Source organism: Ranitomeya imitator, chromosome 4 (genome assembly GCF_032444005.1).
Source record: "Ranitomeya imitator isolate aRanImi1 chromosome 4, aRanImi1.pri, whole genome shotgun sequence".
NCBI lineage: Eukaryota > Metazoa > Chordata > Amphibia > Anura > Dendrobatidae > Ranitomeya > Ranitomeya imitator.
In genome coordinates, this window is record NC_091285.1 from 16,752,964 (window position 1) to 16,779,984 (window position 27,021).

General features: G+C 42.4%; 1 protein-coding gene across 1 annotated transcript in view; it reads left to right on the forward strand.

The window, feature by feature from the left end:
* The window catches only part of AGBL3 (AGBL carboxypeptidase 3), a 171,325-nt gene that overhangs the window by 140,769 nt on the left and 3,535 nt on the right, over window positions 1-27,021 (forward strand). The window contains exons 9-20 of the mRNA XM_069763167.1: window positions 6,106-6,274; window positions 6,757-6,883; window positions 7,250-7,350; window positions 10,816-10,934; window positions 11,136-11,202; window positions 11,332-11,415; window positions 14,682-14,744; window positions 17,482-17,592; window positions 19,201-19,254; window positions 24,340-24,394; window positions 24,788-24,967; window positions 26,182-26,230. Of these exons, the coding sequence (XP_069619268.1) occupies window positions 6,106-6,274; window positions 6,757-6,883; window positions 7,250-7,350; window positions 10,816-10,934; window positions 11,136-11,202; window positions 11,332-11,415; window positions 14,682-14,744; window positions 17,482-17,592; window positions 19,201-19,254; window positions 24,340-24,394; window positions 24,788-24,967; window positions 26,182-26,230 (1,179 nt within the window). The remainder of the gene's footprint in view (window positions 1-6,105; window positions 6,275-6,756; window positions 6,884-7,249; window positions 7,351-10,815; window positions 10,935-11,135; window positions 11,203-11,331; window positions 11,416-14,681; window positions 14,745-17,481; window positions 17,593-19,200; window positions 19,255-24,339; window positions 24,395-24,787; window positions 24,968-26,181; window positions 26,231-27,021) is intronic.

Here is a 27,021-nt window from a genome sequence, read left to right on the forward strand (position 1 = left end):
TGAAAACACAAAAAAGCACAGTAAAACCAAAAACACACTGTTGCAAAAAAAATCACAGTGGACAGCAAGTGCTAGTAAAAAGATGGAAAAAACAGGGTATTTGGTTGATATGTTTTTTGCAAAAAATGTATATTAAGCCGCTCTACCAAACGTCAAGGTATACCCATATCAGAGCAGTCCTAACTAATGTATGTAATCCCTATCTGATGTATTTAAAACCTGGTCATATGTACAATACCTGTATGAGCAGGATTCAGAAATGGAATGTCCATGTGGACACGCTGGACAGAACGGCTCCTGTGCGCACAGCTCAAAAAAAGAGAGGGGTGACCAGGTTTTAAATACATCAGATAGGGATTACATACATTAGTTAGGACTGCTCTGATATGGGTATACCTTGACGTTTGGTAGAGCGGCTTAATATACATTTTTTGCAAAAAACATATCAACCAAATACCCTGTTTTTTCCATCTTTTTACTAGCACTTGCTGTCCACTGTGATTTTTTTTGCAACAGTGTGTTTTTGGTTTTACTGTGCTTTTTTGTGTTTTCAAGTCTCTTGGTGGTGTGAACATGTCTCTACGGGCTTGTTCACTGTGCGCGCAGCTCATGTGTTCTGGCTTCATATAATTGTTTTCTTGTGTCCACAAGACTGGGGAGGCCTCCACCCCTCTTTTTTTGAGCTGTGCGCACAGGAGCCGTTCTGTCCAGCGTGTCCACATGGACATTCCATTTCTGAATCCTGCTCATACAGGTATTGTACATATGACCAGGTTTTAAATACATCAGATAGGGATTACATACATTAGTTAGGACTGCTCTGATATGGGTATACCTTGACGTTTGGTAGAGCGGCTTAATATACATTTTTTGCAAAAAACATATCAACCAAATACCCTGTTTTTTCCATCTTTTTACTAGCACTTGCTGTCCACTGTGATTTTTTTTTGCAACAGTGTGTTTTTGGTTTTACTGTGCTTTTTTGTGTTTCCTATGTACAAGAATATAACTACTATAATACTGCCCCCTATGTACAAGAATATAACTACTATAATACTGCCCCTATGTACAAGAATATAACTGCTATAATACTGCCCCTATGTACAAGAATATAACTACTATAATACTGCCCCTATGTACAAGAATATAACTGCTATAATACTGCCCCTATGTACAAGAATATAACTGCTATAATACTGTCCCCTATATACACTAATATAACTACTATAATACTGCTCCTATGTACAAGAATATAACTATTATAATACTGCCCCCTATGTACAAGAATATAACTACTATAATACTGCCCCTATGTACAAGAATATAACTACTATAATACTGCCCCTATGTACAAGAATATAACTACTATAATACTGCCCCTATGTACAAGAATATAACTGCTATAATACTGTCCCCAATATACAACAATATAACTACTATAATACTGCCCCTATGTACAAGAATATAACTACTATAATACTGCCCCCTATGTACAAGAATATAACTACTATAATACTGTCCCCTATATACAACAATATAACTACTATAATACTGCTCCTATGTACAAGAATATAACTACTATAATACTGCTCCTATGTACAAGAATATAACTATTATAATACTACCCCCTATGTACAAGAATATAACTACTATAATACTGCTCCCTATGTACAACAATATAACTACTATAATACTGCCCCTATGTACAGGAATATAACTACTATAATACTGCTCCCTATGTACAACAATATAACTACTATAATACTGCCCCTATGTACAAGAATATAACTACTCTAATACTGCTCCTATATACAAGAATATAACTATTATAATACTGCCCCCTATGTACAAGAATATAACTACTATAATACTGCTCCCTATGTACAACAATATAACTACTATAATACTGCCCCTATGTACAAGAATATAACTACTATAATACTGCCCCTATGTACAAGAATATAACTACTATAATACTGCTCCTATGTACAAGAATATAACTACTATAATACTGCCCCTATGTACAAGAATATAACTACTATAATACTGCTCCTATGTACAAGAATATAACTACTATAATACTGCCCCCTATGTACAAGAATATAACTGCTATAATACTGTCCCCTATATACACCAATATAACTACTATAATACTGCTCCTATGTACAAGAATATAACTATTATAATACTGCCCCCTATGTACAAGAATATAACTACTAAAATACTGCCCCTATGTACAAGAATATAACTACTATAATACTGCCCCTATGTACAAGAATATAACTACTATAATACTGCCCCTATGTACAAGAATATAACTGCTATAATACTGTCCCCAATATACAACAATATAACTACTATAATACTGCCCCTATGTACAAGAATATAACTACTATAATACTGCCCCCTATGTACAAGAATATAACTACTATAATACTGTCCCCTATATACAACAATATAACTACTATAATACTGCTCCTATGTACAAGAATATAACTACTATAATACTGCTCCTATGTACAAGAATATAACTATTATAATACTGCCCCTATGTACAAGAATATAACTACTATAATACTGCCCCCTATGTACAAGAATAAAACTACTATAATACTGCTCCTATGTACAAGAATATAACTACTATAATACTGCCCCTATGTACAGGAATATAACTACTATAATACTGCTCCCTATGTACAACAATATAACTACTATAATACTGCCCCTATGTACAAGAATATAACTACTATAATACTGCTCCTATGTACAAGAATATAACTACTATAATACTGCTCCTATATACAAGAATATAACTATTATAATACTGCCCCCTATGTACAAGAATATAACTACTATAATACTGCTCCCTATGTACAACAATATAACTACTATAATACTGCCCCTATGTACAAGAATGTAACTACTATAATAATGCTCCTATGTACAACAATATAACTACTATAATACTGTCCCCTATATACAACAATATAACTACTATAATACTGCTCCTATGTACAAGAATATAACTACTATAATACTGCTCCTATGTACAAGAATATAACTACTATAATACTGCCCCTATGTACAAGAATATAACTACTATAATTCTGCCCCTATGTACAAGAATATAACTACTATAATACTGCCCCCTATGTACAAGAATATAACTACTATAATACTGCCCCTATGTACAAGAATATAACTGCTATAATACTGCCCCTATGTACAAGAATATAACTACTATAATACTGCCCCTATGTACAAGAATATAACTACTATAATACTGCTCCTATGTACAAGAATATAACTACTATAATACTGCCCCCCATGTACAAGAATATAACTACTATAATACTGCCCCCCATGTACAAGAATATAACTACTATAATACTGCCCCTATGTACAAGAATATAACTGCTATAATACTGCCCCTATGTACAAGAATATAACTGCTATAATACTGCCCCTATGTACAAGAATATAACTGCTATAATACTGTCCCCTATATACACCAATATAACTACTATAATACTGCTCCTATGTACAAGAATATAACTATTATAATACTGCCCCCTATGTACAAGAATATAACTACTATAATACTGCCCCTATGTACAAGAATATAACTACTATAATACTGCCCCTATGTACAAGAATATAACTACTATAATACTGCCCCTATGTACAAGAATATAACTGCTATAATACTGTCCCCAATATACAACAATATAACTACTATAATACTGCCCCTATGTACAAGAATATAACTACTATAATACTGCCCCCTATGTACAAGAATATAACTACTATAATACTGTCCCCTATATACAACAATATAACTACTATAATACTGCTCCTATGTACAAGAATATAACTACTATAATACTGCTCCTATGTACAAGAATATAACTATTATAATACTACCCCCTATGTACAAGAATATAACTACTATAATACTGCTCCCTATGTACAACAATATAACTACTATAATACTGCCCCTATGTACAGGAATATAACTACTATAATACTGCTCCCTATGTACAACAATATAACTACTATAATACTGCCCCTATGTACAAGAATATAACTACTATAATACTGCTCCTATGTACAAGAATATAACTACTATAATACTGCTCCTATATACAAGAATATAACTATTATATTACTGCCCCCTATGTACAAGAATATAACTACTATAATACTGCTCCCTATGTACAACAATATAACTACTATAATACTGCCCCTATGTACAAGAATATAACTACTATAATACTGCTCCTATGTACAACAATATTACTATAATACTGTCCCCTATATACAACAATATAACTACTATAATACTGCTCCTATGTACAAGAATATAACTACTATAATACTGCTCCTATGTACAAGAATATAACTACTATAATACTGCCCCTATGTACAAGAATATAACTACTATAATTCTGCCCCTATGTACAAGAATATAACTACTATAATACTGCCCCCTATGTACAAGAATATAACTACTATAATACTGCCCCTATGTACAAGAATATAACTGCGATAATACTGCCCCTATCGACAAGAATATAACTGCTATAATACTGCCCCTATGTACAAGAATATAACTACTATAATACTGCTCCTATGTACAAGAATATAACTACTATAATACTGCCCCCTATGTACAAGAATATAACTACTATAATACTGCCCCTATGTACAAGAATATAACTGCTATAATACTGCCCCTATGTACAAGAATATAACTACTATAATACTGCCCCTATGTACAAGAATATAACTGCTATAATACTGTCCCCAATATACAACAATATAACTACTATAATACTGCTCCTATGTACAAGAATATAACTACTATAATACTGCCCCTATGTATAAGAATATAACTACTATAATACTGCCCCTATGTACAAGAATATAACTACTATAATACTGCCCCTATGTACAAGAATATAACTGCTATAATACTGTCCCCAATATACAACAATATAACTACTATAATACTGCCCCTATGTACAAGAATATAACTACTATAATACTGCCCCTATGTATAAGAATATAACTACTATAATACTGCCCCTATGTACAAGAATATAACTACTATAATACTGCCCCTATGTACAAGAATATAACTACTATAATACTGCCCCTATGTACAAGAATATAACTACTATAATACTGCTCCTATGTACAAGAATATAACTACTATAATACTGCCCCTATGTATAAGAATATAACTACTATAATACTGCCCCTATGTATAAGAATATAACTACTATAATACTGCCCCTATGTACAAGAATATAACTACTATAATACTGCCCCTATGTACAAGAATATAACTACTATAATACTGCTCCTATGTACAGGAATATAACTACTATAATACTGCCCCCTATGTACAGGAATATAACTAGTATAATACTGCCCCTATGTATAAGAATATAACTACTATAATACTGCCCCTATGTACAAGAATATAACTACTATAATACTGCCCCTATGTACAAGAATATAACTACTATAATACTGCCCCTATGTACAAGAATATAACTACTATAATACTGCCCCCTATGTACAGGAATATAACTACTATAATACTGCCCCTATGTACAAGAATATAACTACTATAATACTGCCCCTATGTATAAGAATATAACTACTATAATACTGTCCCTATGTACAAGAATATAACTACTATAATACTGCCCCTATGTACAAGAATATAACTACTATAATACTGCCCCTATGTACAAGAATATAACTACTATAATACTGCCCCCTATGTACAGGAATATAACTACTATAATACTGCCCCTATGTACAAGAATATAACTACTATAATACTGCCCCTATGTACAAGAATATAACTACTATTATACTGCCCCTATGTATAAGAATATAACTACTATAATACTGCCCCCTATATACAAGAATATAACTACTATAATACTGCCCCCTATATACAAGAATATAACTACTATTATACTGCCCTTATGTACAAGAATATAACTTGATATCAGTGCCTTCTGGAGCATGTGTCCTGTAGTTGGCGCCCTCCTCTCTGTGACGTGGATCCCGTCCTCTCTTTCTCAGGGTGATGGATGAGCGGGAGATCTTGCTGTATTGTGACCTGCACGGACACAGCAGGAAGCAGAACGTCTTCATGTACGGCTGTAAAGGCAGAGGTGCCCCGAATGACAGCGAAAGTCACTTGTGTGAGCGCATCTTCCCATTAATTCTCAGCAAGATCTCCCCCGACAAGGTAACCAATGATGGACATGCCAAAACATGGCGGATCAAAAATGAATCCGAACATAGACCCTTACACTAGTTCAGACCTTAAACCAGACACTTCAATTAATTCAGACCCTTGAATTAATATTTTAGGGATCTGTTCTGGCGTTTCAGTTCCCTGACCAGACCCCTAAAGCATAGTCACCCTTAAATTGAGACACCAGACCCTTAGATGGTAGAATTCAGTCTGTCCCCAGCCGCCACTAGAGGGAGCTGAGGAGCTTACTGAAGACAGGAGTTGTAGAAATCGGTTTTCATCAGCTCCCCCTAGTGGTGGCTGCAAATAGCCAGAATTTGACCATTTAAAATTCCCTTGAGCTTCTATTATCTCATTTTTTTGCCTTTTTTATTGAATTTTTGCTCATGAGCACCCCCTTACAATCTCATTATGTAGAAGCTTCAGTATTAGGCTTCCGTGTTTTTTCGTGCCCTTACCGATGTCCCATTCAGTTCTCATTTTCAGCCTGCAAATTCAAAGTCCAGAGGAGCAAAGAAGGTACGGGCCGCGTGGTCATGTGGAAAATGGGCATCCGGAACAGCTATACACTGGAGGCCACGTTCTGCGGGTCCTCAATGGGTGAGCTTAGCCGTCTTATTACTCACTGCAAACCAGCGGTTGTGAAACTAGTACTCCCAGCATGCCCTGACAGTGATCTACCAAGGATATGATATAACAGGTGCTGTGGGAGCCGAACTGTCAATCACCCGACAGCCCCGCCCACTGTGAGCTGCCCAGCAGTGTAAACATGATCCGTGTAGAATGACTAGGCGCTGCAGTCACCGGGGCAAGCTGTATATGGCCCCTAAATGAGAGCAACATATCCGCCTTCTAGTTGTGAAAGCAGGAAAGCAACAATTTTCAGGCTTATTACATATGCCTATATTAAAGCATCCCGTAACTTGACCCTTTAATTCAGCTCTGTACTTTCCCCATAAATTACAGGTAAACGACGCGGGACTCATTTCAGCACAATGGACCTGAAGTCGCTGGGTTACCATTTCTGCGATGCACTTTTAGATTATTGTGACCCTGAGCAAACTAAGGTAAGCGAGCCGCTCCTGCGGGGACCACCGGCAGGTCCCCCCGCTCCTCGGAGGCGAGCACACGTTCTGAGAAGTCTGAGTCACGCCGATCTGGGGGGCCGATGAGTTCAGTGACAGTACACAGCTCGTCCGCTGCGAACACTCACAACATGGAACCAGGTCCTCCTTATTCACTTCTCGGAGGTGACCCCAATCTCATGCTCCAGCTCTAGCGAAATGTACAGGAGGTTCGTCACAGACTCCGCACATACACGTCCTATGTGAGGGTACGGCATACAAAGCCACAATCCGCATCTGCGAGAGATCACTGATGTGGACACATTCCTATGGAAAAGACATTCAGCGATATAAAATGGAGTATAAAATACTGCCCTCAATAGACAGGAATTTATCTACTATCATACTGCACCTTATATAAAACCATATACTATAATACTGCCCCTATGTACAAGAATATAACTACTATAATACTGCCCCGTATGTACAAGAATATAACTACTATAATACTGCCCCTATGTCCAAGAATATAACTACTATAATACTGCCCCTATGTACAAGAATATAACTACTATAATACTGCCCCTATGTACAAGAATATAACTACTATAATACTGCCCCTATGTACAAGAATATAACTACTATAATACTGCCCCTATGTACAAGAATATAACTACTATAATACTGCCCCTATGTACAAGAATATAACTACTATAATACTGCCCCTATGTACAAGAATATAACTACTATAATACTGCCCCTATGTACAAGAATATAACTACTATAATACTGCCCTTATGTACAAGAATATAACTACTATAATACTGCCCCTATGTACAAGAATATAACTACTATAATACTGCCCCTATGTACAAGAATATAACTACTATAATACTGCCCCTATGTACAAGAATATAACTACTATAATACTGCCCCTATGTACAAGAATATAACTACTATAATACTGCCCCTATGTACAAGAATATAACTACTATAATACTGCCCCTATGTACAAGAATATAACTACTATAATACTGCCCCTATGTACAAGAATATAACTACTATAATACTGCTCCTATCTACAAGAATATAACTACTATAATAATGCTCCTATGTACAAGAATATAACTACTATAATACTGCCCCTATGTATAAGAATATAACCACTATAATACTGCTCCTATGTACAAGAATATAACTACTATAATACTGCCCCTATGTACAAGAATGTAACTACTATAATACTGCCCCTATGTACAAGAATATAACTACTATAATACTGCCCCTATGTACAAGAATATAACTACTATAATACTGCCCCTATGTACAAGAATAGAACTACTATAATACTGCCCCTATGTACAAGAATATAACTACTATAATACTGCCCCTATGTACAAGAATATAACTACTATAATACTGCCCCTATGTACAAGAATATAACTACTATAATACTGCCCCTATGTACAAGAATATAACTACTGTAATACTGCTCCTATCTACAAGAATATAACTACTATAATAATGCTCCTATGTACAAGAATATAACTACTATAATACTGCCCCTATGTATAAGAATATAACCACTATAATACTGCTCCTATGTACAAGAATATAACTACTATAATACTGCCCCTATGTACAAGAATGTAACTACTTTAATACTGCCCCCTATGTACAAGAATATAACTACTATAATACTGCCCCTATGTACAAGAATATAACTGTTATAATACTGCCCCTATGTACAAGAATATAACTACTATAATACTGCCCCCTATGTACAAGAATATAACTACTATAATACTGCCCCTATGTACAAGAATATAACTACTATAATACTGCCCCTATGTACAAGAATATAACTACTATAATACTGCCCCTATGTACAAGAATATAACTACTATAATACTGCCCCTATGTACAAGAATATAGCTACTATAATACTGCTCCTATGTACAAGAATATAACTACTATAATACTGCTCCCTATACACAAGAATATAACTACTATAATACTGCCCCCTATGTTCAAGAATATAACTACTATAATACTGCTCCCATGTACAAGAATATAATTACTATAATACTGCACCTATGTACAAGAATATAACTACTATAATACTGCTCCTATGTACAAGAATATAACTACTATAATACTGCTGTTTTGAGGTCTAGCCACAGATTTCCAATGATGTTCAGATCGGGGGACTGTGAGGGCCATTGTAAAACCTTCAGCTTGCGCCTTTTGAGGTCGTCTTTTGTGGATGTTGGCGTGTATTTAGGATCATTATCCATTTATAGAAGCCATCCTCTTCCTCTTCCTCTTTTCTGCTTCAGCCTTTTACAGATGGTGTTATGTTTGCATCAAGAATTTATAATTTCATTGAATCCATTCTTCACTTCACCCGTGAAATGATCCCTGTGCCATTGGCTGCAACACAACCTCAAAGCATGATTGATGTCCACCATGCTTAATGGTTGGCGGGATGTTCTTTTCCTGAAATTCTGTGCCCTTTTTTCTCCACACATACTTGAACCTTTTGATCATTGTGGCCGAAGTTCTATTTTAACCTCATCGGTCCACAGGACTTGTTTTCAAAATACATCAGGTTTGTTTGGATGTTTTTTTGCATACTTATGATCCTGAATTTTATGGTGAGGACGCAGGAGAGGTTTTCTTCTGATGACTTTTCCATGAAGGCCATATTTGTGCAGGTGTCTCTGAACAGTAGAACAATGTACCACAACTCCAGATTTTTCAAATTTTTTTCTGAAGGTCTTTTGCAGTCAAGCAATGGTTCTGATTTGCCTCTCTAGCAATCCTACGAGCAGCTCTCACTGACATTTTACTTGGTCTTCCAGACCTTATCTTGACCTCCACTGTTCCTGATAACTGATATTTCTTAATTACTTTTCGAACTGAGGAAAGGGCAACTTGGAATCACTTTGCTCTCTTCTTATAGCCTTCTCCTGCTTTGTGGCCTCCACCATTTTCATTTTCAGAGTGCTCGGCAGCTGCTTAGAAGAACCATGGCTGCTGTTTTTTGGCACAAGGTTAGAGGAGGCTGGGCTTTATAAAGCTGGAAATTTTCATCACCTGGCCATTCCTAACGATGATAGTGAACAAGCCATAGCCCTAACAGGCTAATTAAGGTCTGAGACCTTGGTCAAAGGTATCTGAGCATAGAAATCTCCAAGGGTGCCCAAACTTTTGCATAGGACCATTTTCCTTTTTTGTACTTTTTAAATGTAAAAAATGACAATACATATTTGTTTTGCTTAAAATACAAAGGAAATATGTCATCTGTAGCTTTAGGCCTTTTAGAGATTATTTAATCTTCAACTTGCTTAACTGTTCTCAATAGCAGTCATTTTGACCAGGGGTGCCCAAACTTTTACATGCCACTGTATAATACTTCCGCTATGTGCCAGATGTTATACCGTAGGTTTGATGATCTGTTTGCAGTATTACTCTTGTGTGAGGGAGCTGGAGGAGATGGTGAAGCAGCGAGTGAACTACAATCACCAGCTCGGCTTGGACTCTGAATCTGTTCTAGAAGACGTCCTGTCGGATTTTGATTCCAGGTGAGTTTGGACTCACATTTTCTCCAGCACATTACTGGGCAGCGCGCGGTGTAAACTTTACATATCCCAAAACTGCAAGACAATAGAAAATAAAGAAGCAGAATTGTGATTGCAGCTCTGGAGGTAACTGCAGCAGTAGAATGTAAAGTGCGGCTGTAGTACGAGTATACGGTATGTATGACCGCTCTTTGTCGATTTCAGCACCAGGGGATCGGACAGCTCTGACTCGAACGGTCCTCCTGCCCATCTGATGGAGTTCGCTGGTAAGGTATGTATACGGGGAGAGCGCCAGTATACTACACACATACACGGGTGCCCCCCGTTATACCGTCACGGATAAAGGAGGGCACTACAGGGGGCTCCTGAGAGTCTTCACTTTATTTCTGTATCTTGTCAGGTAAAATCCCGTAGAAAAGTCCTCAAGTCCAAGAGAGAACGGAACTCGCAGAGGAAACCTCCAGCGATGGTCCCGGACCCCCAGGTAAGAGGACAGGCCGGCGGAGATAAGCAGGTGTCCGGGCCCGTCTGGCGCCACTTCTCTAATCTTACCCCGTACGGTCAGACGGGAGTTTCCATGTTTGCACGTTGTTATTTTTTGCTGCTTCGCGTTGATCAGATCTCGGCATCTTCTCTACGATCCACCGGAGACGCATCAAAGAAAAGGTCAAAGCGAACACACAACCTGGAACTAATGGCGGCCTGATTACAGGCTCCTCGCTCGTTATCCACTAATTGTCTCACCTTTGTTTGGCATTTCACCAGCGGAGACGTCTCTGTAATTACACAGAACCGTTTTGAACATTTGTGTGATTTTTTTTTTATGTTCCCTTCTGGGTCAAATCACACAGCGAAGGATTCAGTTCTATTAACTGTGACTTTCACTGTGTGGATAAATGGAGACCACCCCAGACCGAATATAGGGGTCTATCGTGTGTCTGCTGTCCGCCAGTGTCCGGGAGACTGTCACTGAGTCTGATACTGGTTTTGGGGAATGTTGTCTGACACTGTTATTGGGGCGCTGTGGTTAATACTGCTGGGGCTGGCACTGTTATTGGAGCGCTGTGATTTATACTGCTGGGGCTGGCACTGTTATTGGGGCACTGTGGTTAATACTGCTGGGGCTGGCACTGTTATTGGGGCGCTGTGGTTAATACTGCTGGGGCTGGCGCTGTTATTAGGGCACTGTGATTTATACTGCTGGGGCTGGCACTGTTATTGGAGCGCTGTGATTTATACTGCTGGGGCTGGCACTGTTATTGGGGCACTGTGGTTAATACTGCTGGGGCTGGCACTGTTATTGGGGCGCTGTGGTTAATACTGCTGGGGCTGGCGCTGTTATTAGGGCGCTGTGGTTAATACTGCTGGGGCTGGCACTGTTATTGGGGCACTGTGGTTAATACTGCTGGGGCTGGCACTGTTATTGGGGCGCTGTGGTTAATACTGCTGGGGCTGGCGCTGTTATTAGGGCGCTGTGGTTAATACTGCTGGGGCTGGCACTGTTATTGGGGTGCTGTGGTTAATACTGCTGGGGCTGGCACTGTTATTGGTGCGCTGTGGTTAATACTGCTGGGGCTGGCACTGTTATTGGTGCGCTGTGATTTATACAGCTGGGGCTGGCACTGTTATTGGGGCGCTGTGATTTATACTGCTGGGGCTGGCAGTGTTATTGGTGCGCTGTGATTTATACAGCTGGGGCTGGCACTGTTATTGGGGCGCTGTGATTTATACTGCTGGGGCTGGCAGTGTTATTGGTGCGCTGTGATTTATACAGCTGGGGCTGGCACTGTTATTGGGGCACTGTGATTTATACTGCTGGGGCTGGCAGTGTTATTGGGGCGATGTGGTTAATACTGCTGGGGCTGGCACTGTTATTGGGGCTCTGTTATTTATACTGCTGGGGCTGGCACTGTTATTGGGGCACTGTGATTTATACTGCTGGGGCTGGCACTGTTGTTGGGGCTCTGTGATTTATACTGCTGGGGCTGGCACTGTTGTTGGGGCACTGTGATTTATACTGCTGGGGCTGGCACTGTTATTGGGGCGCTGTGATTTATACTGCTGGGGCTGGCACTGTTATTGGGGCTCTGTTATTTATACTGCTGGGGCTGGCAGTGTTATTGGGGCACTGTGATTTATACTGCTGGGGCTGGCACTGTTGTTGGGGCTCTGTGATTTATACTGCTGGGGCTGGCACTGTTGTTGGGGCACTGTGATTTATACTGCTGGGGCTGGCACTGTTATTGGGGTGCTGTGATTTATACTGCTGGGGCTGGCACTGTTGTTGGGGCGCTGTGATTTATACTGCTGGGGCTGGCACTGTTATTGGGGCACTGTGATTTATACTGCTGGGGCTGGCACTGTTATTGGGGTGCTGTGATTTATACTGCTGGGGCTGGCACTGTTGTTGGGGCGCTGTGATTTATACTGCTGGGGCTGGCACTGTTATTGGGGCGCTGTGGTTAATACTGCTGGGGCTGGCACTGTTATTGGGGCACTGTTATTTATACTGCTGAGGCTGGCACTGTTATTGGGGCACTGTTATTTATACAGCTGAGGCTGGCACTGTTATTGGGGCACTGTTATTTATACAGCTGGGGCTGGCACTGTTATTGGGGCGCTGTGATTTATACTGCTGAGGCTGGCACTGTTGTTGGGCCGCTGTTATTTATACTGCTGGGGCTGGCACTGTTGTTGGGGCGCTGTGATTTATACTGCTGGGGCTGGCACTGTTATTGGGGCTCTGTTATTTATACTGCTGGGGCTGGCAGTGTTATTGGGGCACTGTGATTTATACTGCTGGGGCTGGCACTGTTGTTGGGGCTCTGTGATTTATACTGCTGGGGCTGGCACTGTTGTTGGGGCACTGTGATTTATACTGCTGGGGCTGGCACTGTTATTGGGGTGCTGTGATTTATACTGCTGGGGCTGGCACTGTTGTTGGGGCGCTGTGATTTATACTGCTGGGGCTGGCACTGTTATTGGGGCGCTGTGGTTAATACTGCTGGGGCTGGCACTGTTATTGGGGCTCTGTTATTTATACTGCTGGGGCTGGCACTGTTATTAGGGCACTGTGATTTATACTGCTGGGGCTGGCACTGTTATTGGGGCACTGTTATTTATACTGCTGAGGCTGGCACTGTTATTGGGGCACTGTTATTTATACAGCTGGGGCTGGCACTGTTATTGGGGCACTGTTATTTATACAGCTGAGGCTGGCACTGTTATTGGGGCACTGTTATTTATACAGCTGGGGCTGGCACTGTTATTGGGGCGCTGTGATTTATACTGCTGGGGCTGGCACTGTTGTTGGGGCGCTGTGATTTATACAGCTGAGGCTGGCACTGTTATTGGGGCACTGTGATTTATACTGCTGGGGCTGGCACTGTTGTTGGGGCGCTGTTATTTATACTGCTGGGGCTGGCACTGCTATTGGGGCGCTGTGGTTAATACTGCTGGGGCTGGCACTGTTGGGGCGCTGTGATTTATACTGCTGGGGCTGGCACTGTTATTGGGGCACTGTGATTTATACTGCTGGGGCTGGCACTGTTGTTGGGCCGCTGTTATTTATACTGCTGGGGCTGGCACTGTTGTTGGGGCGCTGTGATTTATACTGATTTATACTGCTGGGGCTGGCACTGTTGTTGGGGCACTATGGTCGTTACCCATGAATACAAGCATTCTAAGAGGCTGTAATATTTGGGAATATTTTGCAGACCCCAGTAATGAGCGGACATTTGCTTTGTGCAGGATGAAGGTGAGAAGACGCAGGCGGTGATGGTGGCGCAGCGGCGGTGGCGGAGCCCAGAGGCTGTAAGTGTCGGTGATGTCTCCTGTGATATAGAGGAGTCCGGGAGAGCTGCCTTGGTAGCCACATTGGTAGCCACTCGGCTTTCCTAGCCACATTGATGTGCAGCGCTACAATCCTGAAAAACCAAGTGGCAACTCAAGAGGGAGCGACAATGATGTGCATGGTCGCCCTATAGGTGCCCAGGACCTAAAGTGCTAAGAGTGTGCTTTCCCTTTAAAAAGTTAGTGTTAACTCTTTATAGCGTGTCTCTGTTTTTTTTTTTCTCTTCCTTTATTAAGGCAGAGGCAGCGACACCCTACGGGGACAAAAAAAGCTCGGGGTCATGGAGGGCGAGCTCTGACCACCAAAATGTAAATGTTCTGTACGGACCTAACCGTGTGTTCACATCCGGAGCTTTCAACGCGTTTTCTGGTTCCAGACTGTATTGTTTACATGCTCGCTTTGTGGATAGCCCCTTTAAACTATTTTATACTCCAGTCTGAACCAGAGCTGCATTTAAAATTCTGCAGCCCCTTTAGGCCGGCCTCACACTAGCGAGTTTTACGGACGTATGAGCGCATAAAATACGTCCGTAAAACACGCATTACACACAGCCCAATTATTCTCTATGCCCCTGCTCCTATCTGCCGTATTTTACTGATCCGTATTATACGGCTTTCTACGGCTGTGGAAAATCGCAGCATGCTGTGTTTGTCACCGTATTGCGCAAAAAAATCGCCAATGAAAGTCTATGGAAGCCAGAAAAATACGGATTACACACGGACCAGCAGTGTGACTTGCGAGAAATACGCAGCGCTGTTAGAGAGAAAAGCCGGCAATTCAGTGCGGTGTACAGTAAAATCACACTGACAGAATATAATAGGTATATATATATATATATATCAGTAGACACATATATGTATATATATTAATATTTCATCCAGCGCTAGATAGGAGAAAAGCCGGTTAATTCAATTACCGGCTTTTGCTATCTCCTTCCTAAACCCGACATGATATGAGACCTGATTACATACAGTAAACCATCTCATATCACCATTTTCTTTGCATATTCTACACTACTAATGTCAGTAGTGTGTATGTGCAAAATTTGGTCGTTCTAGCTATTAAATTAAAGGGTTAAATGGCGGCAAAAATTGGCGTTGTCTCCCACGCAATTTTCTCCGCCAGAGTAGTAAAGCCAGTGACTGAGGGCAGATATTAATAGCCTGGAGAGGGTCCATGGTTTTTGGCCCCCCCTGGCTAAAAATATCTGCCCCAGCCACCCCAGAAAAGGCACATCTGGAAGATGCACCTATTCTGGCACTTGGCCACTCTCTTCCCATTCCCGTGTAGCGGTGGGATATGGGGTAATGAAGGGTTAATGTCACCTTGCTATTGTAAGGTGACATTAAGCCTAATTAATAATGAAGAGGCGTCAATTATGACACCTATCCATTATTAATCCAATACTAGTAAAGGGTTAAAAAAAACACAAACACATTATTACAAAGTATTTTAATGAAATAAAAACACAGGTTGTTTGAATATTTTATTATTCTGGTAATCCACCTGAAGACCCTCGCTCTGGGACAAAGAAAAAATAATAAACCAACAATATCCATACCTTCCGATGATCTGTCACGTCCCACGATGTAAATCCATCTGAAGGGGTTAATTTTTTTTACAGCCAGGAGCTCTGCTATAATGCAGCTGTGCTCCTGACTGTAAAACCCCAGCGAATGAATGGAAACTAGGTCAATGACCTGTAGTTACCTTCATTTGCGGTGAGGCGCCCTCTGCTGGTTGTCCTCATATGAACTCGAGCCTGGGAACTTTTCTGATTTTTTTTTTCCCACGCTCGAAGGACATCCAGCAGAGGGCGCATATGGAGCTACAACAAAAGTATTAGTCTAAGGGTGTGCAGATTTATGCAAACACATTATTTGAGTTATTTTTCTTTCTCCTCCAAAATGATCTCCGTTTATTTTTCAATGGATTTGTACAGATTATGGGTGGAGCCACACTACTAGACCGGAGTTCTCCTTTATCCTTCTCTCTTCAGAGGTCTGATCCTCTTTTGCTTCCAGACGTCTCATGAAGCCGAATATTAAGGTTTATTATTAGGAAAAGGATTCCTCCTACTGAACCTCTGAGGACGTGTGCCCAATATTCGGTTCTGTGTGCCGTGATGACGGAGCTTGTGATGTGATGTGATGTGATTGCTTCCGTTACACCCTGGTAACATTCTGGGTGACAGCCAGTAATGGCCCTCATTAGATCGCCCCCTAGTGGTTGTTGCCCAGCTTTTCTACAGCACCTTCTCCCCTTTTCTTTTTGGATCTAAAAGAACATATTTTATATTTCTCTGCTCTCATCCTGCGGGAAGGAATTTGTGGCGGTAAGAAATATTTTTTTATTTTTTTTTGTGGCCTAAAGATAATACAATTTCTAGCTCCCTGCAGCCGCCACTAGAGGGCGCTCAGGAGCTTACCGCAGACTGTGTTCTCATTGACTTCAATGTGTAACCTGTATGCAGTGAGCTCCCTCTAGTGGTGACTGCAGTCACACTACATCTATACAGGGGATTTGGAGCAGTGCATCAGACAAACTGTTCCAATCATTAGCAAAGAGATATTATGAACCTAATTACCAATCTATTGATTGCACCTCTATGTGACTACAACTCCCATCATGGTCTGAGGGCTAAAGAGGCCACGAGATCCGGCTATGCAGATGATTTACAAATCGTTATCTTTTTAGGCAAAACTCAGCTCCATCCGGAAGCTGCAAAACCTGCAAAAAGTTTCCAAAAAAAACAGGCTGACCAAACAGCAGAGGGCGCCTCTCTTCCAAGACCTAAGCACTAAGAAGGTCTGTATTCTGCGCGAGGTTTACTGATCGTGTCACTGCCAAACGTGCAGCACCAAGAATATTACCGTACCTGCTACCCTCTCCGTCCGTCCGTGTGGTGGATAACGTTATCCGTGACTGATCGCTGCGGTCCGGCCAGAACAGTGACCGGAATCCTGAATGTCATGAGATATAGTACTGCAGGCAGGATACATTGCTTACCGCTCCAAAATAATACTGTCATTGCAGTGAATAAATAATACCTCCATAAAATATCCAAATAATACTTATATACTACGAAAAAAAAAATACCTCCATACTATATCCAAATAACTCCTCTATATTAGGAATTAGTAATGCCTATATATATATATACTACTATATATGGCAATATTCTGTATTCTTTGTATAGTAGTATATGAATATTGTATAGAGGTATTATTTATTCTTTATAGGGTAGTAGTATTTGGATACCAGAGTTATTCGGAAACTCTATGGCAATATTATTCTTTCTTTGTAATTTCTAAATAATACAGGTATAATACTACTATACAAAGAAAAAATAATACTGCCACATAGTTTCCAAATAATGCAGGTATATAAAGAATAAATAATACCTCCATTCGGTGTCCAGATAATACTACCATACAAAGAATAAAAAAATACCTCTATACAGTATCCAATAATACTGCTATACAAAGAATATATAATGCCTACATTCAGTATCCAGATAATACTGCTATACAATGAATATATAATACCTACATTCAGTATCCAGATAATACTGCTATACAATGAATATATAATACCTACATTCAGTATCCAGATAATACTGCTATACAATGAATATATAATACCTACATTCAGTATCCAGATAATACTGCTATACAATGAATATATAATACCTACATTCAGTATCCAGATAATACTGCTATACAATGAATATATAATACCTACATTCAGTATCCAGATAATACTGCTATACAATGAATATATAATACCTACATTCAGTATCCAGATAATACTGCTATACAATGAATATATAATACCTACATTCTACATTCAGTATCCAGATAATACTGCTATACAATGAATATATAATACCTACATTCAGTATCCAGATAGTACTACTATACAAAGAATAAATAATACCTCTATACAGTATCCAATAATACTGCTATACAATGAATATATAATACCTACATTCACTATCCAGATAATACTGCTATACAATGAATATATAATACCTACATTCAGTATCCAGATAATACTGCTATACAATGAATATATAATACCTACATTCAGTATCCAGATAATACTGCTATACAATGAATATATAATACCTACATTCAGTATCCAGATAATACTGCTATACAATGAATATATAATACCTACATTCAGTATCCAGATAATACTGCTATACAATGAATATATAATACCTACATTCACTATCCAGATAATACTGCTATACAATGAATATATAATACCTACATTCAGTATCCAGATAATACTGCTATACAGAGCAGCTTTACCAACATGGCAATTCTCCGTGTGGACACCAGAGGGCAGCATAATATCACTGCTTCCTTCTCGGCTTCGCTGACGTTTAACCCCTTGTCTGTGTGACAGGTCTCCGTGATCTACCTGGTGTTCAACGCCAAAGGAGAAGTCATCACCACCAAGGTGAGTGCAGGGAACGGCTCCAACCCTATACACCCCATGGAAGATATATATGGCTGCTGATGACCACACGCTCCTGAAGGTGGCGCTCCTAGGTGCAGAATAGATTGGAGGGTCAAGGATCTTTACAGGGGTCTTCATCTTCCTGCAGATGGAGTCCTTGTATTTAAGAAAAGTCTTTTTGTCCAAAGGCCGAGGACAGTTTCACACCCCACTAGGAGGCATGATGTCCATCTGAAGAACAATGGGGAATATTCCAACAGCTCAGGGGGGTGTACAGATCTCACCTGTGGGGGTCTCTGATAGCTCATTTATCAGGGGTCTATGAAAACTCACCTGTAGGGGGTCTCTGATAGCTCACCTGTAGGGGGTCTCTGATAGCTCATTTATAGGGGGTCTCTGATAGCTCACCTGCAGGGGGTCTCTGATAGCTCACCTGTAGGGGGTCTCTGATGGCTCACCTGTAGGGGGTCTCTGATAGCTCACCTGTAGGGGGTCTCTGATAGCTCATTTATAGGGGGTCTCTGATAGCTCACCTGCAGGGGGTCTCTAATAGCTCACCTGTAGGGGGTCTCTGATGGCTCACCTGTAGGGGGTCTCTCATAGCTCATTTATAGGGGGTCTCTGATAGCTCACCTGCAGGGGGTCTCTGATAGCTCACCTGTAGGGGGTCTCTGATAGCTCATTTATAGGGGGTCTCTGATAGCTCACCTGCAGGGGGTCTCTGATAGCTCACCTGTAGGGGGTCTCTGATGGCTCACCTGTAGGGGGTCTCTCATAGCTCATTTATAGGGGGTCTCTGATGGCTCACCTGTAGGGGGTCTCTGATAGCTCACCTGTAGGGGGTCTCTGATGGCTCACCTGTAGGGGGTCTCTGATAGCTCACCTGCAGGGGGTCTCTGATAGCTCACCTGTAGAGGGTCTCTGATAGCTCACCTGTAGGGGGTCTCTGATGGCTCACCTGTAGGGGGTCTCTGATAGCTCACCTGTAGGGGGTCTCTGATAGCTCACCTGTAGGGGGTCTCTGATAGCTCACCTGTAGGGGGTCTCTGATAGCTCACCTGTAGAGGGTCTCTGATAGCTCACCTGTAGAGGGTCTCTGATAGCTCACCTGTAGGGGGTCTCTGATAGCTCACCTGTAGGGGGTCTCTGATAGCTCACCTGTAGGGGGTCTCTGATAGCTCACCTGTAGGGGGTCTCTGATAGCTCACCTGCAGGGGGTCTCTGATAGCTCACCTGTAGAGGGTCTCTGATAGCTCACCTGTAGGGGGTCTCTGATAGCTCACCTGTAGGGGGTCTCTGATAGCTCACCTGTAGGGGGTCTCTGATAGCTCACCTGTAGGGGGTCTCTGATAGCTCACCTGTAGGGGGTCTCTGATAGCTCACCTGTAGGGGGTCTCTGATAGCTCACCTGCAGGGGGTCTCTGATAGCTCACCTGCAGGGGGTCTCTGATAGCTCACCTGTAGGGGGTCTCTGATAGCTCACCTGTAGAGGGTCTCTGATAGCTCACCTGTAGAGGGTCTCTGATAGCTCACCTGTAGGGGGTCTCTGATAGCTCACCTGTAGGGGGTCTCTGATAGCTCACCTGTAGGGGGTCTCTGATAGCTCACCTGTAGGGGGTCTCTGATAGCTCACCTGCAGGGGGTCTCTGATAGCTCACCTGTAGGGGGTCTCTGATAGCTCACCTGTAGGGGGTCTCTGATAGCTCACCTGTAGGGGGTCTCTGATAGCTCATTTATAGGGGGTCTCTGATAGCCCATTTATAGGGGGTCTCTGATAGCTCATTTATAGGGGGTCTCTGATAGCTCATTTATAGGGGGTCTCTGATAGCTCATTTATAGGGGGTCTCTGATAGCTCACCTGTAGGGGGTCTCTGATAGCTCACCTGTAGGGGGTCTCTGATAGCTCACCTGTAGGGGTCTCTGATAGCTCACCTGTAGGGGTCTCTGATAGCTCACCTGTAGGGGGTCTCTGATAGCTCACCTGTAGGGGTCTCTGATAGCTCACCTGTAGGGGTCTCTGATAGCTCACCTGTAGGGGTCTCTGATAGCTCACCTGCAGGGGGGTGATCAGAAGAACAAAGGGACCATGGACAGACAAGGGCCCTCCTGCCTCAGAGGTTTAATGATGTAACATACTGTAACAGCACAGATTATAGGTAATTGTCCTTCTTAGCATCCAACATTCCCAAATGTCAGATTTTAATGTGATATGATGTCCCTAATTTCCATCCATCATCCAAAATCTGTTTTTCATAGGGATTACCGATCCCTATTATGAGGTTCTTGGGTTCCTTGGGGGTCCATGTTATCAGGCCTGTTGGTTCCTTAGGGGTCCGTGTCATCAGGTCGGATGGTTCCTTAAGGGTCCGTGTCATCAGGTCGGATGGTCCCTTAAGGGTCCGTGTCATCAGGTCGGATGGTTCCTTAGGGGTCCACATCATCAGGTCGGTTGGTTCCTTAGGGGTCCTTGTCATCAGGTCGGATGGTTCCTTAGGGGTCCGTGTCATCAGGTCGGTTGGTTCCTTAGGGGTCCTTGTCATCAGGTTGGTTGGTTCCTTAGGGGTCCATGTCATCAGGTCGGTTGGTTCCTTAGGGGTCCGTGTCATCAGGTCGGTTGGTTCCTTAGGGGTCCTTGTCATCAGGTTGGTTGGTTCCTTAGGGTTCCGTGTCATCAGGTCGGTTGGTTCCTTAGGGGTCCGTGTCATCAGGTCGGATGGTTCCTTAGGGTTTCGTGTCATTAGGTCGGATGGTTCCTTAGGGTTCAGTGTCATCAGGTCGGTTGGTTTCTTAAGGGTCCGTGTCATCAGATCAGTTGGTTCCTTAGGGGTCCGTGTCATCAGGACGGTTGGTTCCTTAGGGGTCCACTTCATCAGGTTGGTTGGTTCCTTAGGGGTCCGTGTCATCAGGTCGGTTGGTTCCTTAGGGGTCCGTGTCATGAGGTCGGTTGGTTCCATAGGGGTCCGTGTCATCAGGTTGGTTGGTTCCTTAGGGGTCCACGTCATCAGGTCGGTTGGTTCCTTAGGGGTCCGTGTCATCAGGTCGGATGGTTCCTTAGGGTTCCGTGTCATCAGGTCGGTTGGTTCCTTAGGGGTCCGTGTCATCAGGTCGGATGGTTCCTTAGGGTTCCGTGTCATGAGGTCGGTTGGTTCCATAGGGGTCCGTGTCATCAGGTTGGTTGGTTCCTTAGGGGTCCACGTCATCAGGTCGGTTGGTTCCTTAGGGGTCCGTGTCATCAGGTCGGATGGTTCCTTAGGGTTCCGTGTCATCAGGTCGGTTGGTTCCATAGGGGTCCGTGTCATCAGGTTGGTTGGTTCCTTAGGGGTCCATGTCATCAGGTCGGTTGGTTCCTTAGGGGTCCTTGTCATCAGGTTGGTTGGTTCCTTAGGGTTCCGTGTCATCAGGTCGGTTGGTTTCTTAAGGGTCCGTGTCATCAGATCAGTTGGTTCCTTAGGGGTCCGTGTCATCAGGACGGTTGGTTCCTTAGGGGTCCACTTCATCAGGTTGGTTGGTTCCTTAGGGGTCCGTGTCATCAGGTCGGTTGGTTCCTTAGGGGTCCGTGTCATGAGGTCGGTTGGTTCCATAGGGGTCCGTGTCATCAGGTTGGTTGGTTCCTTAGGGGTCCACGTCATCCGGTTGGTTCCTTAGGGGTCCGTGTCATCAGGTCGGATGGTTCCTTAGGGTTCCGTGTCATCAGGTCGGTTGGTTCCTTAGGGGTCCGTGTCATCAGGTCGGATGGTTCCTTAGGGTTCCGTGTCATGAGGTCGGTTGGTTCCATAGGGGTCCGTGTCATCAGGTTGGTTGGTTCCTTAGGGGTCCACGTCATCAGGTCGGTTGGTTCCTTAGGGGTCCGTGTCATCAGGTCGGATGGTTCCTTAGGGTTCCGTGTCATCAGGTCGGTTGGTTCCTTAGGGGTCCGTGTCATCAGGTCGGATGGTTCCTTAGGGTTCCGTGTCATCAGGTTGGATGGTTCCTTAGGGTTCCGTGTCATCAGGTCGGTTGGTTTCTTAGGGGTCTGTGTCATCAGGTCGGTTGGTTCCTTAGGGGTCCGTGTCATCAGGTTCTATGGTTCCTTAGGGGTCCGTGTCATCAGGTCGAATGGTTCCTTAGGGGTCCACTTCATCAGGTTGGTTGGTTCCTTAGGTGTCCATGTCATCAGGTCGAATGGTTCCTTAGGGGTCCGTGTCATCAGCTTGGATGGTTCCTTAGGGGTCCGTGTCATCAGGTCGGTTGGTTCCTTAGGGGTCCGTGTCATCAGGTCGGGTGGTTCCTTAGGGGTCCGTGTCATCAGGTCGGTTGGTTCTTTATGGGTCCGTGTCATCAGGTCAGTTGGTTCCATAGGGGTCCACTTCATCAGGTTGGTTGGTTCCTTATGTGTCCATGTCATCAGGTCGAATAGTTCCTTAGGGGTCCGTGTCATCAGCTTGGATGGTTTCTTAGGGGTCCGTGTCATCAGGTCGGTTGGTTCCTTAGAGGTCCGTGTCATCAGGTTGGGTGGTTCCTTAGGGGTCCGTGTCATCAGGTCGGTTGGTTCTTTATGGGTCCGTGTCATCAGGTCAGTTGGTTCCATAGGGGTCCACTTCATCAGGTTGGTTGGTTCCTTAGGTGTCCATGTCATCAGGTCGAATAGTTCCTTAGGGGTCCGTGTCATCAGCTTGGATGGTTTCTTAGGGGTCCGTGTCATCAGCTTGGATGGTTTCTTAGGGGTCCGTGTCATCAGGTCGGTTGGTTCCTTAGGGGTCCGTGTCATCAGGTCGGTTGGTTCCTTAGGGGTCCATGTCATCAGGTCGGTTGGTTCCTTAGGGGTCCTTGTCTTCAGGTCGCTTGGTTCCTTAGTTGTTCGCATCATCAGGTCGGTTGGTTCTTTAGGGGTCACTGATCCTTATCACCAGGTTGTTTGGTTTTTTAGAGATCACCGATCCCTATCACTAGGTCGGTTGGTTCCATAGGACTGATTGATCCCTATCACCAGGTTGGTTGGTTCCTGTGTTCATATCACCTAATCTACCTGTGATTCCTTCCTTGTATCTGATCTGTATTTTGACCATTTTTCTGTATTTTGACCATTTTTCTGTATTTCACACCCAGTCTCTCTCCGGTGCCAGGAGCCAGGATGTCGTCAATATAACGAGCACCTTTAATAGTGAGTAAAGTACTGAATCCGCCACTCCGATCCCAATCCTCCTCCCGCCAGATGTATTATTTGTAATAATAAGACGTTTCCATCAGTGTTTTCAGTTTTTCTGTGTAGAATGAAGCTGTATGGAAACCATCAGCAGGTTGGCGTTGATAGATCCTGTATTTAGTAATTAGAGCACATTACGATGCCGGCTGTGTGTGTTATTAACGCCATAAGGATGTGTTCACACAGGCAGGTAGCGCGACACGCTTTATTTTACTTTTTTATAACCCCGGAGTTATGAACTTTTGCATTTTGTAGTTATTTTTGTCACTTAAAGGGGAAATGCCCTTTAACTTGCCTTTTACTCCTGCAGATGATACTGAATATTGGGGTTGCTTTTTTTTATTTTCCCAGGTTTTAACTGGAAAAGACCCCTCCCAATATTTAAGAATCTCTTCTCCCAGCGATTCCCGTGCAATAATATCCTAGAGCCATGCGGTTATTATGTCAGCCCCGACAACGACGAGTCCTCCAGGCCAAATACCGCCTGCCATGGGTGCGAGGACGTCTCTGGTGATGGAGCACAGGAACCGGGTCAGTATGATAAAGGGTGAAAGTCCCTAAAAAAATCAAATAGATGACTGTACATTGTATACGGCACATAAACCCCCCTCCCCAAATGCATCTAGAGTAATTACAGAAATAGGTGGGGAGAGGAGGGGGATGCAGCTGCAGCTTCTAACCTAGTTTTTCAATGTGGAGTCAAAGCAGTGCAGGAGAAATGTGATTGGCTCAGAGCACGCCCATTAAAAGCTAAGCAGTGAAACGGGGCTTCTCCACTACATACAGATTTATTCTGCTCCCATAGACTTCCATGGATGAGGTGTAAATCCAAAAGCCCCAGAGACAAATTCCTTTAAGAGGAAACAGAGAATCAAAAAAGATGGAAGGAATTAAACTTATAGAAAAGGGGCCCATGACCTTTTATTGCCCAGGACCCTGAGAATAATCAGTCGGCCCCTGCACTAAGCCTAAAGTAAATTTGTAGAGAATTGTGATTGTTACTGCATGATAGCGACACAACAGAGACCGCCTATCTGGCTTATTGTCTCTGCTTTATAGAGTTTCCAGTGGGGGGAGGTTTCTGCTGCAGTAAGCTGACTCCTAGCCAGACACACAGCGGCCTGAGAGCTGCTGAGATCCACGAAATCGGCCAAATATGGCCTAGAATCTAGGGAGCAAAAGATGCAAAAATAAGTGCAAGATGCTGAAATGGGAACTGTGTACTAATGGGAATAAGTTACTGGTTTGTTTTAAGAGTTAAAGGGGTAGTCCGGTCCCAGGCTACAAGTCTGCAGTCAGTTTAAAGGGGTAGTCCGGTCCCAGGCTACAAGTCTGCAGACAAGCGGCAGACGTGTGACTGCGAGTATGTGATATTCATACTTAAAGCCACATTCCAACTAGACTGTGTCCCTTCTAGTTGGAATGTGGCTGGATGTATGAAAACCACAATCACACGTCTGCCGCTGCTGGCGCCGGAGAATCCTCACATTGTACATCGCCTGAATAAAAAAAACAAAACAACTCCAGTACCGTTGTTTCTCGTTAGCAGCCGATTCCACAATGTGGCTTCCTCGCTGCTGTGAGTCGTCGTTTCACCAGATCTCGCACTGAGCAGGATGATGGAAGAGCCGGGATCACATGCTTTTGTCTTGTTTCGAGGGAGAGGATATTATTTATTTTTTGCTGTGATATTGCTTTAAGGAGCCTTCACTTGACACGACTTGTTTGTTGTTTTTTTTTTTTAGTGAAAATGTCATTGCCGTCTCCTGTATACGACCGGCCGTCGCTCTGCCAGTAAGTGACGCGTCTCACAAAGTCGCCTCCTATGTAGAATAAAACATTTATTATTATTTTATATCATTTTCTTATTATATCACTTTTCTATTATCCCTGTTATAGAATTATGTTATTGTTATATTACTTCTTCTTATTATTATTATTATTATATCACTTTTCTATTATCCCTGTTATAGAATTATGTTATTGTTATATTAATTATTATACTGTAATAAGGTATATTCACAATAAGTAATAAATATCAATCATATAATTGATTATACTAATTTATTTTATTATATTATTTTGACTATTATATTATAGCATTATTGATTTAAAGCATTTTATAATGCATGTTACATTAATAAAATAATAAATTATAATATATATATATATATATATATATTATAAAAACTTCCTTCTCACCCCCGATCAATGGGGGTGGTCTTTGTCGTCCATTCTGATTCTCGGGTCCTCCTGGGAGTTTGAGGATTCTGCGCAGGATCTTAGCTGTTCCCTGCATTGTTCTTTTCTGGGCAGAGAGCTCAGATGTTGCTCCTGGGATCTGTTGTGGCCATTCTTCCAATTTAGGGGTCACTGCTCCAAGTGCTCCTATCACCACTGGAATCTCTGTTGCCCTCACCTTCCACATCTTCTCCAGTTCTCCTTTGAGTTTCTCCAGCCTCTCCATCTTCTCCAGTTCTCCTTTGTTTCTCCAGCCTCTCCATCTCCATCTTCTCCAGTTCTCCTTTGAGCTTCTCCAGCCTCTTCATCTCCATCTTCTCCAATTCTCCTTTCAGTTTCTCCAG